The sequence below is a fragment of the Delphinus delphis genome, chromosome 2 (assembly GCF_949987515.2).
Source record: "Delphinus delphis chromosome 2, mDelDel1.2, whole genome shotgun sequence".
In the NCBI taxonomy this organism is placed as follows: Eukaryota; Metazoa; Chordata; class Mammalia; order Artiodactyla; family Delphinidae; genus Delphinus; species Delphinus delphis.
The window spans coordinates 167,352,683-167,365,478 of record NC_082684.1 but is presented as its reverse complement, the minus strand read 5'-3'; the positions used below and the strand labels follow the sequence as shown (position 1 = coordinate 167,365,478).

General features: G+C 43.8%; 1 protein-coding gene across 4 annotated transcripts in view; it reads left to right on the top strand.

The window, feature by feature from the left end:
- Positions 1–2,066, top strand: part of PRTFDC1 (phosphoribosyl transferase domain containing 1) — a 93,523-nt gene extending 91,457 nt beyond the window's left edge. For all 4 annotated transcript variants that reach the window (XM_060006217.1, XM_060006220.1, XM_060006219.1 and 1 more), the window contains one exon: positions 808–2,066. In XM_060006217.1, coding sequence (XP_059862200.1) covers positions 808–820 — 13 coding nt within the window. In that variant the 3' untranslated portion in view covers positions 821–2,066. The remainder of the gene's footprint in view (positions 1–807) is intronic.
- The last annotated feature ends 10,730 nt before the right edge of the window (positions 2,067–12,796 follow it).

Below are 12,796 nucleotides of genomic sequence, written 5' to 3'. Positions count from 1 at the left end.
TTGTCTCTATTTTGTATGAAGGAAAGAAGGAAGTTAAAAGCAGAAAGATAGCTTGTTACTGATTTTTCTCCATCGTCATCGACTGTGTCTCCTCTCAACCATACTAACAGGCAGTATTCAATAAACTGTTTAGTGTCAGTGCTTGAAATCTAGAAGTTTCCAATTACAGCAGCATGTAGCTCATAATATTCCCCCTTTGGGAGAAATCATTTTAACTTGTAGACATGGACCCCCAAGTGTATGACCCTATCGTTGCTGAATGATCTGGAGGTAAACATCTTACCCAAAATGGACCAGTCCGTGTCTCTCTCCTAGGATTTAGAAACCTAAACCAAACGCCACAGAGACCAAGGGATTTTGGACTTAAGCCGTGGGCTGAGGTCTGGAGCTACCCCAGTTCCTGCCTTCCAGTTGCTTCATTGCTCTGCTCTTCCTCTACCTTTGTGAGCTACCCCAGTACCCTACTGATAACACCCCCCCTTTTGCTTACGTTCACCCAACACCATTTCTGTTGCTTGCCATCAAAATATTCCTGACACATTTCTTGCTACCCAAAAAGGGTCAAAGGAGAATCAATACTTGCTACCCAAAAAGGGTCAAAGGAGAGTCAAGATGCAAACATATTATAAACCTATCACAGTACAGTACTATATAGCCGATTGTGTTAGTTGGGTACCTAGGCTAACTTCGTTGGACTTATGGACAAATTGGACTTATGAACGCACTCGGAATGGAACTCGTTCATATGTAGGGGACTTATTATATTTTGTTAAGAGGCTGATGCATTTAAATCCTTTATTGTTTCAGCACATATGTGTGATCAATGAACACGGCAAAGAAAAGTATCGAGTCTAAAGAAGTAATTTTCACCATCGAATCTACAGATAACATCCTACTGACGACTACACTCAGGAAGCCAGCATGTAAAGTTTGTCTCCCAGGCATGTTCACTCAGCAGGATTTAAAAGGAAAAAAAAAAATTTAATGAGCGAGCTTTCTTTTCTGAGATTATAACATAACATGAAGAGTCCCAAAGGTTCTCAAGGAAAAGAAAGCAATTCTTTTATTCGACTTGTTCCAAATTAAACACTCTGCCTTGCGACTCAAACTGCCTTCACAGCCCTGAGATACACCTTCTTTTGTTCTGATAAAGTCGTTATGCTTGATTACTATACCGCCACCTACTTACTCAAATATTTTTCACTTAACTTTTTTTTTTTTTAAATACTTTACTTTGGTAATATTTTGCAATCTTAAAACCTGGAAGCCTTTTTATTGAACCTCTGAGCCCATGTACTGGAACTGCAAGTAGATTCCCATCCTAATAAAGGAGGGAAAGGACAATTTAATATAAATTTCTGTTTGCGCACTTCTGACAGGCCATTATTATCTGCTTTGACAAAGTCTTTCTGAACAGCAGCGTACAATGAATCTTAATGATGTTATGAAATGGGCTTCGCCCAGGGCTCTTGATTGGAGCTTCCGGTATGTGATAACGGTATGTCATGTATGCTTGGATGTACTCAACTGTGTTTAATACTCTGAATTTTAATTAGAAAAAATACAATAGCAGCAAGGCCCTCGTTTCTAAGCGGCATCCTTTTATTCATGCAGGACATGAGAAACAGCAAATCGGGGGTGGAGGGAGAAGTGTTTTCAGTGCTCAAAACTGAGCAAGTATAAATTTTTCATGTATTTCCATCAGAGGGCAAGACACTATTATGTATTATCCTAAAGAAGAATACAGAGGTTGAATTATGTTTTTAAGTGGCCTTATGAGACTGATCACATGACCCAGCGCGCTATAGAAAACTAGGATACTTCAAGTTTTTTCTGAAAAACATTTTTTTTCCATTTCCACTGTTTTATGAGAGGTTTTCTAATTTATGGGGATTTTAATAGAAAATAAACTTGAGTGCCAATAGAGCTGTTTTTTCTCACTTCCTAAAAGGAGCAAATGCAAAATAAATAACTAAGCAGCCTTTGTTTGGTTCTGAACCGTATGTGGTGTATTGTTATCGGGTTCCAGCTTCCTTTAAACTAATAAAGAATAAGAAAACTTGTTATGTCTCATAACTGCTTACTGTTTTTCTTCCGCCTTCATATTTTTTATATACTTTCAGCCATTATACTGTATGTGAGCCAGTAGCTTAAATATACGACTGCATACATCTTCCCTGTGGCTTTAGTTTTGTTAATCTGGAAAAAATCCAGTATATGCACCAGTATAAGCAAACAATTAAGGCAGGCTTGATCTGCTGCTTTTTTTTTTTTTTCTCCTTAAGCTTGTTTGTAAAAACAAGGAATTTTAGTTGTAAAAGAAGATTTTCCTGCATATCTTTGTTCCAGTCAGAGAAGAAAATAAACCACACCCAGCTATCCCAAGGGGCAAACCAGCAAAGGGAATTCCTTCTGGCTTTGTTCCACAGACAAATCTGTATCCAAGTTATAGGTTGATAATTTGGTCTAACTGGCCAGTTTCTTGAACTATCAAAAGTAATCTTCTAAATATAATTTTCCACTATGCCACATTTATATCAGAGGACCTAGAAACATCCAAGGACATTTGATTTTCAATATAAAATTAGCCATAAAGTATGTATTATTGAAAGCTTTTCTTTTAAATGTTGAATCTTAGTAAACATCAGTATCATTTTTGAGGACTGTAGGTTTATTCAAATTAGAAAGGAAATTAATCTACTTCACAAGATTTTGAGAAGGATTTGTGAGAGTTAATGCTGAAAAAGAAAAATTCATTAAACACACAAGAAGTTTAATCATTCCTGAAATGTTTTCCTGTCAGACCATATTTTGACAGTGATATCCAAGAATATCATCTTGGGAAGAATAGTATTTCCTTTTCTCTTGAACACTCTAATCTTTTTAGTATCACTGAGTTTATTCAACCTAGACCAAAAATGTAAAAGCTTATCATCTGGTTAACAACCAGTGCATTTATTAATTTAGTGTTCCAAAGCTGATTAATAGGGGGGAAAAAAAAGTGTGGCATGTGTCCCTGGAAAAATTTGGATTCAGTTATAATCAACATACTCAGTAATACTTTGGGATCTTTCAAACAAATCAGAATCCCTCAGTACAAACTGGCCCTTTCTTATTGGACTGGAATAGATCCCATATTGAACCACGTACTACCCCCAGGGTGAGCTGCGTGAAGGTCAGATCCTGATGTGCCTTGTTTAACCTTTGGATGTCTTTGGATGTCACTTGTTTTGCCATGTCTCAGGCCTCCGGAGACTGAAAACAGCCTTGCAGAGCACAAGCGGCCACTTCCTCAGCCTCCTGTGCGGTGAACTTGGATTTTCCCAATGGAGACAGAAGGTAACCCATCCCACTTCTAAAGACCTGCTGTCGTGGAAACATTTCCCCACTTCTGTAACAGAGTTACTGTGTTCTAGGAAACTGAAACCCTAAACCACACTCTCAACCCAGATGTCTGGCTAATTTGGGCAAAAAACAGCATTTGGGTGTTTTACTTAGTTTACCATCGTAAAGTTCCTTTGGGTGCCCTGATGACGTCTGAGGACCACTGGGCTGGCGAGTTTCACAAAGGGAAAAGAGGATCACGGAGGGACATCTGGGATTTGATGCTGGGAAGTGTGCGAAGTAAGAAAAGCGGATGCATGTGGAGAGGGCCGTGAGGCTCCATGGCCCCAGCCGTACCCCATGAGTGGTTCTGAACCCTGTGGAGAGAAATAGGCAAAGATGTCAGCAGAAGGAGCTGTTTTCCTAGTAGCCATCATGTCACACCGTGGAGCCACCAGGCTGGTCTCCACATCTCACCGGGGATCCTGGTGCAGCTTTAGAGTGGGAGAAGTCCTGGGAAAGCAGCTCCGTTGGAGGAGCCCAAGGATTCTGCAGTTAGGGGAGTTCTTGGGCTGGGAAGGGTGTGCACATTCAGGGCGCTTCACAAGATGCCCCCTCCAGAGACTTCACAGGCCACAGGCTTCCACAGGGGACCAGAGCAGCCCATGGCAGGAATGTTGATGGCCACATGTGAGAAAACTCTGAGCATCCCGGACACACAACTACTGCATGGGTCGTACCGTCCACGCTGCTGGTACCCTAGGCAAGGATGCCTGGCCGAGGGGAGCAAGGAGGAGCTGAAATCCAGCCCACATGCCACTTGTCAAGCCATGGACTGCATCAGCCTTCAGGTAGGCGTGTCCTTTTCTTAAAGGGGTTTCTTTTTCTAGGCCACCAGAAAAGGTTATGTTTTTGCAATTTCTCATCCACAAAAGGGTGGCTTTTTCTGCCAGGGTGAGCTTTGCTCAGAAATAGGTAGGGGAGAACACGGAGACAGGGTGTGGGTTCTGAAGTCCTGCAATCTCCAAGTGATAGGAATAAGCCTGAACTAATGTTACTGTGACCTCATCCGTATCCAGATCCTAGTGGGTGTTGACTAGTGAATAAGCTGTGTGTGAGGATGGTAAAGTTTAGATGATTTGTTCAAGAAACCTGGCTGTGAAGAGAAGAGACACAAAACCATAGCTAGAGGCCTTTTAAAAGATGGAAGAGGCTTGTGCTTCTTTATTCGCTGCAGAGAACAAAAAAAATCAAACAGAATAGTAGAATGTATTCATTGTTGACCGCCGTGTAACAAATCACCCCAATACTGAGTGGCTTAAACCAACAATAATTCTTTTATTATCTCGCATGCTTCCAAGAGTTAGGAATATGGAGAAAGCACAGTGGGGATGGCTTGTTTCAGCTCTGTGATGTTTGTTGCTTCTGCAGGAAGATTCAGAGGCTGAGGGCTAAACTGTCTAGTGTGGCAGCCATTAGCCACATGCAGTTATTTAAATTTAAATGAAATAAAGTTAAATGAAATTTAAAATTCACTTTTTCATTCACACTAGCTACATTACAATTGCTCAGTAGCCTCATGTGGTAGTAAGTTACCATATTAGCACAAACAGAAAATTTCCATAATTGCAGAACGTTCTATGGGTAGCTCTGATCTGAAGGCCTGTCTAGCGGATGATGTTGGCTGTTAGCCTGAACCTTAGCTGAGGCTGAAATTCTTCTGTGTGCTTTCTCCATGTGGTTTGGGCTTCCTCACAACATGGCCACTGGGTTCCCAAGGCAAGTGCAGGCAGAGACAGAGAGAAGCAGGTGGAAGCCACATTGCCTCTTATCTGACAGCCTCACTTCCACCATGTTCTGTGAGTCAAAGCAGATACAGGGATTTGTCTGAGTTCAAGGGGAAGGAACATAGACTGCCACCACTCAGTGGTAGATTAGCATAATCATCATATTGTAAGATGGTCAAGCGGAATGGCATATATATTGCTGTGGCCATCTTCAGAAACCTGCAGATGAAATCTGCCACAGAAAAGCGATGTGCCCTGCACATTTCCCTACTAATTAGGTTAGGGAAGGAGTTGATTATCCACTGGTTATAACGCATAATTGAAAACAAGCCTGCTTCCACAGATTTTTAAAGATTACAGAATACCACCTAGCCACGTGGGAAAATATGAGATATGCAGTAGCACATCTTGATTACAAAGATACACGTCTTCCCACTGAGAGTATTTGGAATAAATTAGAAGACTTTGAAAGAGCAGCTTTATTTCTATTAAGGTGCTTAAGTTTGAAATATAAAAAACAGTAGAATGGTTTTTGCTTGGCAAATGCCCTATAGATGTAAATTCATACTGAAATTTTGGTAGTTCCATTTTTATATAAAAAAAGTTTCATCATCATTTGGCCAAGAAAGTGATTCAGGATAAGGGCCCTTAAAACACAATGAATGTAACTAGGTGAACAATTACATATATATGTTACATACATTATACCAGAAACAATACTCATCAAGTCAATTTTAAAAACAACAGATTACTCAGTACTAACCTACAGGATTTTACAATGAAAACTGCTCTGATTTATCTCATCTAATATTGAACGACAGAATTGGTTGACTGGAAAAAGAAATCAACGTAATTTGTCTCCTCTTTAGTAAGGAGAATATTCATCAGTAGCCTGAGAAAATGACTTACACTACACAGCTACTGGGTAATTGCACAAATCTGTACAGTTGTATTCAAAAGAGACGTGTCATAAGCATCACAAAGCATCTTGTGGAAGATTCAAGCCCAGGCGTTGGGTGTGTTGACATTTCATGAAAGATTTGGCTGAAGCTACAGTGATTCACGCACTAGGCCAACACTTGAGGATAACTCAATGTAACATTTAGCACAAAACTCAGGGGTAGGAATTGGCATCTCCATTTTAGAGATAAGGAAGTGAGGATCAGAGAGATGAAATCACTCACCCGGGGTCACACAGCTTTGTTCAAAGCCAAAAATTGAAGCAGTGCTATTGGACTCCTGAGTCAGTACTCAATAGGCAGGACTAAGTTCATGGACACTAGAAAGTGTGTCTGCAGACTTATGGTTTACAATTAAATTAGATGAGTATAAGAAAGGATGGTGTGGTATAGGAAATCTATTTGGTTTTTCCCACTGGTCCCTGGCTCAGAGCTCCTAAAACCCTTGGAATTTCCAAAGTGATAGGAGTGTCTTTTGTTATTCATAACAAGCCTCTTGATCACACCTGGCTTTATGTTAATGAGGTGACTTGGAGTGGGAACCCTAGATGGCCTCAAAGAACAGTGATCAGAGGGTTGGAATTTTCAGCTCTGACCACTGACCTCTGGGTAATCAGACAACTGCATTTCATTAGCTACTATTTTTGTGCATCTACAATACATTCAAAGAAGAAATGGTCCTATAATTTTCTTTTCTTCTGTTATCCTTATTTGGTTTTGGAATCAGGATTATTCTAGCCTCAAAAATGACATCAGGTGGGATTTCCCTGGTGGTGCAGTGGTTAAGAATCCGCCTATGGGCTTCCCTGGTAACGCAGTGGTTGAGAATCTGCCTGCCAATGCAGGGGACACGCGTTCATGCCCTGGTCTGGGAGGATCCCACATGCCGCGGAGCAACTGGTCCCGTGAGCCACAACTACTGAGCCTGTGCGTCTGGAGCCTGTACTCCGCAACAAGAGAGGCCGCGACAGTGAGAGGCCTGCACACCACGATGAAGAGTGGCCCCCACTTGCCACAACTAGAGAAAGCCCTCGCACAGAAACGAAGACCCAACACAGCCAAAAATAAATAATTAATTAATTTAAAAAAAAAAGAATCTGCCTACCAATGCAGGGGACACGGGTTCGATCCCTAGTCCAGGAAGATCCCACATACGGTGGAGCAACTAAGCCCATGCGCTGCAACTACTGAGCCTGTGCTCTAGAGCCTGAGCCACAACTACTGAAGCCCGTGTGCCTAGAGCATGGGCACCGCAACGAAGAGCGGGCACCGCAATGAAGAGTGACCCCCACTCTCCACAACTAGAGAAAGCCCGGGTGCAGCAACAAAGACCCAATGCAGCCATAAATAAATAAATAAATTTATTTTTTTTAAAAAATGACATCAGGGAATTCCCTGACAGTCCAGTGGTTAGGACTCCATGCTTCCACTGTAGGGGGCATAGGTTCGACCCCTGGTTGGGGAACTGAGATCCTGCATGCCTCGCAGCGTGGCCAAAAAAAAAAAAAAAAAGACATCAGCCTTTCCTTTTTTTCTGTTTTCTGGAACAACTTGTATAAGATAGGGATTCTCCGTATGTTGACATTTGTACTACTTTAAAAAATTTCACTGTGTATGTAGTCATTTCTTCTTTTTGTTCCTTATTTTATTTGCTTCTAATACCTTTTATTTTTTCTCCACCAAAGAAACCACTTTAGTTTTGTTAATCTTCTAATGGATCCTTTCTTCCAGGCTGTACCCATCCTCCAGATTCCATGACTGTTGGCTGGAAATGATGCTTATCTCCTAGTATTGTTGTAAGGCTTAAATAAGATAACATATGTACAGTTCTTCACACTTAGCATTAATCAAGAATCATATGCAATATACGAACATATGATCATCTGTAGATACTTAATGCTGGCATTTTTCTTGTCCTTCATCTCCATGCAGTCCCTTCCACTTCATCTCAGTCCTGTACTTTACAACATATTTTAAATAATTACTCCACATTTCTATGGCCAAGTAATAGTTGTCTGAACCTTGATTTTGTTACAAGGGTACAAAATCTTAGTTTTTGAACTTATCCTAATCAAAACAATGGTTAAAATAATTGTGGTGCTGCTCTAACTTGAACAGATGGCTTGTTTTTGTTTTTTAAGTACAAATTATTTTGGCAACAAACTTTGAACTGGCTGTCATTAAAACTTTGAAAATAAGTTCCAGTTTTGAATCAGGAAGCCAGAAGGACTTGGTAAATCATTTCCACGCTGGGGAGAAATCACCCGAGAGGTGCTATGTCCCTGCTAGTTTAGTGTCACAAGTTCATCAAGGTTCCTCTTACAGCAACCTTCAAGTCAGGCACTGAAAAAAAGAAAGTGTGCCAACAGAGAGAGGAAGAAAGAGAATTTTGACCTCGTCATAACTCTAAGCTGTAGCTTAAACAAGTAAGACCCAAGAGGTTCCACTCTTCCAGTTAGAGACAAAGACGTGAAATGCTGAAGCCAAAACTCAGAACCCAAGTAACTGTGACTTTGCAACACTAAGCTCTAGTTCCAGGCCCCAGCTGGTCCTCTCCAGGCCTTGCTTTTCCTCATCTATAAGCCCAGGAGAGACAGACAGGCCTCCTCATTGTGTAGCTATGAGGAAAAGTTCGTTAATAAAAGACAAGTAAGCCTATTGGCAATAGCAAATGTTAAGATGCTTACAATTAGCTTGGGAAAAAGAGATACCCTGTGCTGTTTACCTCCATCAGACACTGCCCTTCTCTCTGAGGCCAGGCTGCTAAACAGCTTGCTTCTAGAAAGTCCCCTTGTGAAGTCAAATGTCCTTGAATGTATAGAAGGTCCAGGGCAAAGTTGTTCAGCATGAGACAAACTGGGCAAGGTCACATGGTGAGCAGAGGCTCTAGAAGGAAGTGCTGATGTGCATGCGACGTGCTGTTCATTCACTCCTACCGCAGTCAACCGAACGATGGTTCCCCAAAGATATCCACGCCTTCATGCCCACAGTGTGTGAGTACGTTGCCATACATGGCAGAAGGGACTTTGCAGCTGGTCAAATGAAGGATGTCAAGACGGGAACTTATCCTGGATTGTCCAGGTGGGGTCATTGTAATCATAAGGGTCTTCATAAGAGAGGAACAGGGGAGTCAGACTCAGAGAAGGATGTGATGGCAGAAGAAGGGGTCGGAGACAGAAATTTGGAGACGCTCCACTGCTGGCTCTGAAGATGGCGGAAGAGGCCATGAGCCAAGTTACGCAGGAGGTCTCTAGAAACTCGAACAGGCAAGGAAATGGGTTCTCCCCGAGAGCTTCTAAAAGGGACACCTTGACTTAGCCTCTGGTGAAAGTTGTTTTGGACTTCTGGCTTCCAGAACTTCAAAATAATACATTTGTATTGTTTTACATCACTGAATGTGTAACAGTCTGTCACAGCGGCGACCAGAAACTAATACACCTCCGGTATACCAGTGCCATGTGGCAGGAGACATTTTTCTTCCACAGTCTCTACAGGGAGGCAGCACACCTAGAAATGGGGGGTACCACGTAGGAAAGCAGCCACATGGTGCCCCGGCTCCCAGCCAGCAGAGCAGGAAGAGGGATGCATGGATGCCTGTTTCTCCACTTGAGTCGGTGTCAGGGCAGAATAAGCCCAGGATTTTATTCAGTCATTTAGACATCCGCGAAATATATTGATTGTTTACTGCTTCTGAGAATTGCTAGGCCTCCTTACTTTTGAATGACGAAAAAGTGCTGACTTTCTGCTGGAACGCTTGTGACCCAACGCACCTGTGAAAAGCCCAATCAGGGCTGAGTCTCTCTTGCTCAAATTATCATCTGAGCCCAGCGTCACACCTAGATGACAGTGAGAAACCCCATCATCATTCATGACACCGTTAGGTAGCTTCCTGGTTGTCAAGGTGACGATGTGCTGGGAAACATCGCATGTACTCATCTCGTGGTGTTGCGTACAACTGGTTTGTTCCCTAGCCGTCAAACCAGGGCAGATTCCTCAGACGGCCAGCTGCTTATGGTGTGACAGGAACGTTTTTAATGCCCGTGTCACTTCATGGCATCACTTCTCACCACTTGTGGACACACGCTCTCCATGCCCGTCAGACGAGCCCGTTTGCAGCCCGTGTGGATGGTTCTCACTCATTGCTCCTTTGTCCTTTGGCATAAGAGGTATTCATTTCCACGTTGCATGTTTTTTACTTTCTCTCTACCAATTGACACCCCTTTTGTCTACCTCAGTATGGAACAGGGTGCGCTTCTAGGACCCCTTCCCGGGTTCTACTGCCCTAACCTGATTCTCCCTTGAACTCGTGTCTTCCCTGTTCTTACCTGTGGCTGGATTCACGAGGGAAGAGGCGAGGTCAGCCCACCAGTGCTCGCTTTTATGTATCATGTGTATCCCCAGAGACACTGTAAGCCTCGGGAGAGGAGGAATCTCATCTTCTATCTCTTTCCTATCACATTTCTGCCAAGAAGTTAACTAGCACAGCCTCTGGTCTTCAGTAAGTAACAGATGGTTCTAACAGGATTTGTTGCAGGAAGGGGGACCCCTTCCAGGGCCCGAGAGTGGGCTTTTGTCTAACACTCGGAAATGAATTGTCCGAGGAGACACACGTGCTGACAAAGCAAGAGACCTTGCTGGGAAGGGGCGCCCGGGCGGAAAGCAGGAGGGTGAGGGAACCCAGGAGCACTGCTCTGCCACGTGGCTCGCAGTCTCGGGTTTTATGGTGATGGGGTTAGTTTCCCAGTTGTCTCTGGCCAATCATCTTGCTTAACCCGTCGTCTGCCTCAGGGCCCTTCCTGATGGTACACGCATCGCTCAGCCAAGACAGATTCCAGCACAAAGGATTCTGGGAGGTTGGTAGGCTATATTGGGCTGGCCAAAAAGTTTGTTCGGGTTTTTCCATAACATCGATATTACAGGCTGGTGTCTCCTCCCTCCTTGTGGCCCCTCCCGAATTCTCCCGGTTAGTTTTCAGCGGCCGCACCATGTTCCTTAGTGGGACCTCCTGTTGTGAGACAACTCATGCAAGGTGTTATTATTGTACCTGGCCAAGGCAGGTGGTTTCGGTCAACGTTTCCCTAACAGGTTTGTTCTTTTCTGCAGGTAGAGAGAGCAGACCTTGGTTTTACTCCTGGCTCTGCCTTGAACCACCTGAGTGGTATCCACTGGGGCTTCACCCTCCTGCCCCTCGGCCCCTCGATTATAAAATGAGGTGCCTGGACCATCTCTAAAGGCTCTTCCAGTTCCTAAGTCCCATGTGTATATTTCTGTCTTAGTGATGTTCCCCAGCCTGCCCTGTCCTTTCCCGCTGCCATTATTTGACCCCTCTGAGACCCTCCCAACACCATGAACAGTCTTGAGGCATATTTGATGCACAAGTTCAGCCCAGCCAGCCTCAACAGTCAGGAGCGCTCTGTGCGTGGGTCATGGCTTTCTGAACAGGTCCACGGAGGGTCTCCTCGTGTTTGAATAATTGGCAGCCGTGGAAGTAAGCATCCTTGTTGGGGTTGCCGCTCCAAATGCATTCCCTTCTCAGACTCACAAGGCTTTGTTCCCATTCCTCTCTCGTGTCTCCTCAGAACACTTCCTACCCTAGAAGCCCTCTCAGTGCCCCCTCAAGATGTGCCTGTCTCATGCAAGAGCTATGGGTGCATTCCATCACGAACATGGAGTGAGGCAATCACCTGCACAGGTGGGTTCACGGGAGACTCTGGGTATGTATTTGGAAAGACTTACAAGTTACGAGCTTGGGCAAGTTGCTCAACCTCTCCATGCCTCAGTTTCGTCATCTATAAAATGGGACTAATGATGGAACCTGCCTCATAGGGTTCTAGTGAGGATTCAGGGAATTAGAACTGGGTCTGCTACTTAGTAGCTGTTGGCTGTTATTATTATTACCATTATCATTAGTATTGGCATAAACCAACTCTCAGTAGGACTTTCCCCTGCAGGAGGATGGAAGCGCAGGTAGGGTGGGGAGGTGAGCTCATGGCAGAGCCAGTTGGCTTGCTGAGAAGCAGAGAAGCCCAGGGAGCCTCATGCCAGTATTTTTAGCAGAGATAGTGAATCACAAGCATTTAACATCAGAAAGACTTAAAACTGAAATAGCTTCCAACACCTCTCCAGTATTTTTACCACACTGTATTTTTTATGCCCAGATAAGGACATTAAAAAAAAAAAAGAGTTTTAATTACATCTTGCTCTGAAGGGAAAAAAACCCAAATGCTTGCCGTCTCTTTTCTCTGCATGTGTGTCTTTCGTTCCTGATGAACAGCAGGCTTCTGAAATGATGGCGTCAGTGGAGGTCTCTTGGTGAGGTGGAACCAGCCTACTGGGCCTCATTCAGCCCAGTGTTAAGACAGGAAATGAATGCATTGTTTTGAAGGCTGTTTGTTGCCGCATTGTTTCTCCGGCCCAGGCCTGTGTGGGACAGTGTGTACTGCAGCACGCACAGCAGCCATTATGTCCCCTGCAACACTCTTCGTGCAGCTGTGAACGCTTGTGCCCACGCCAGCAGAGCTGCCGCGGAATTAGCTCAGAAAGCAATTGCGAACAACGCACCGAGTCAGGGCCCTGCTTCTCTATGGGAACGTCCTGGGCTCTCCCACATTCCTCCTCCCACTTGGCCAAGAACAACAAGCAGATAGAGGCCTGCTTTGATGAACGTACCTCTGGGCTCTTCAGAGGTGGGGCTTTTGGGTAATAAGTTCCAGTCTCCATGTGGAA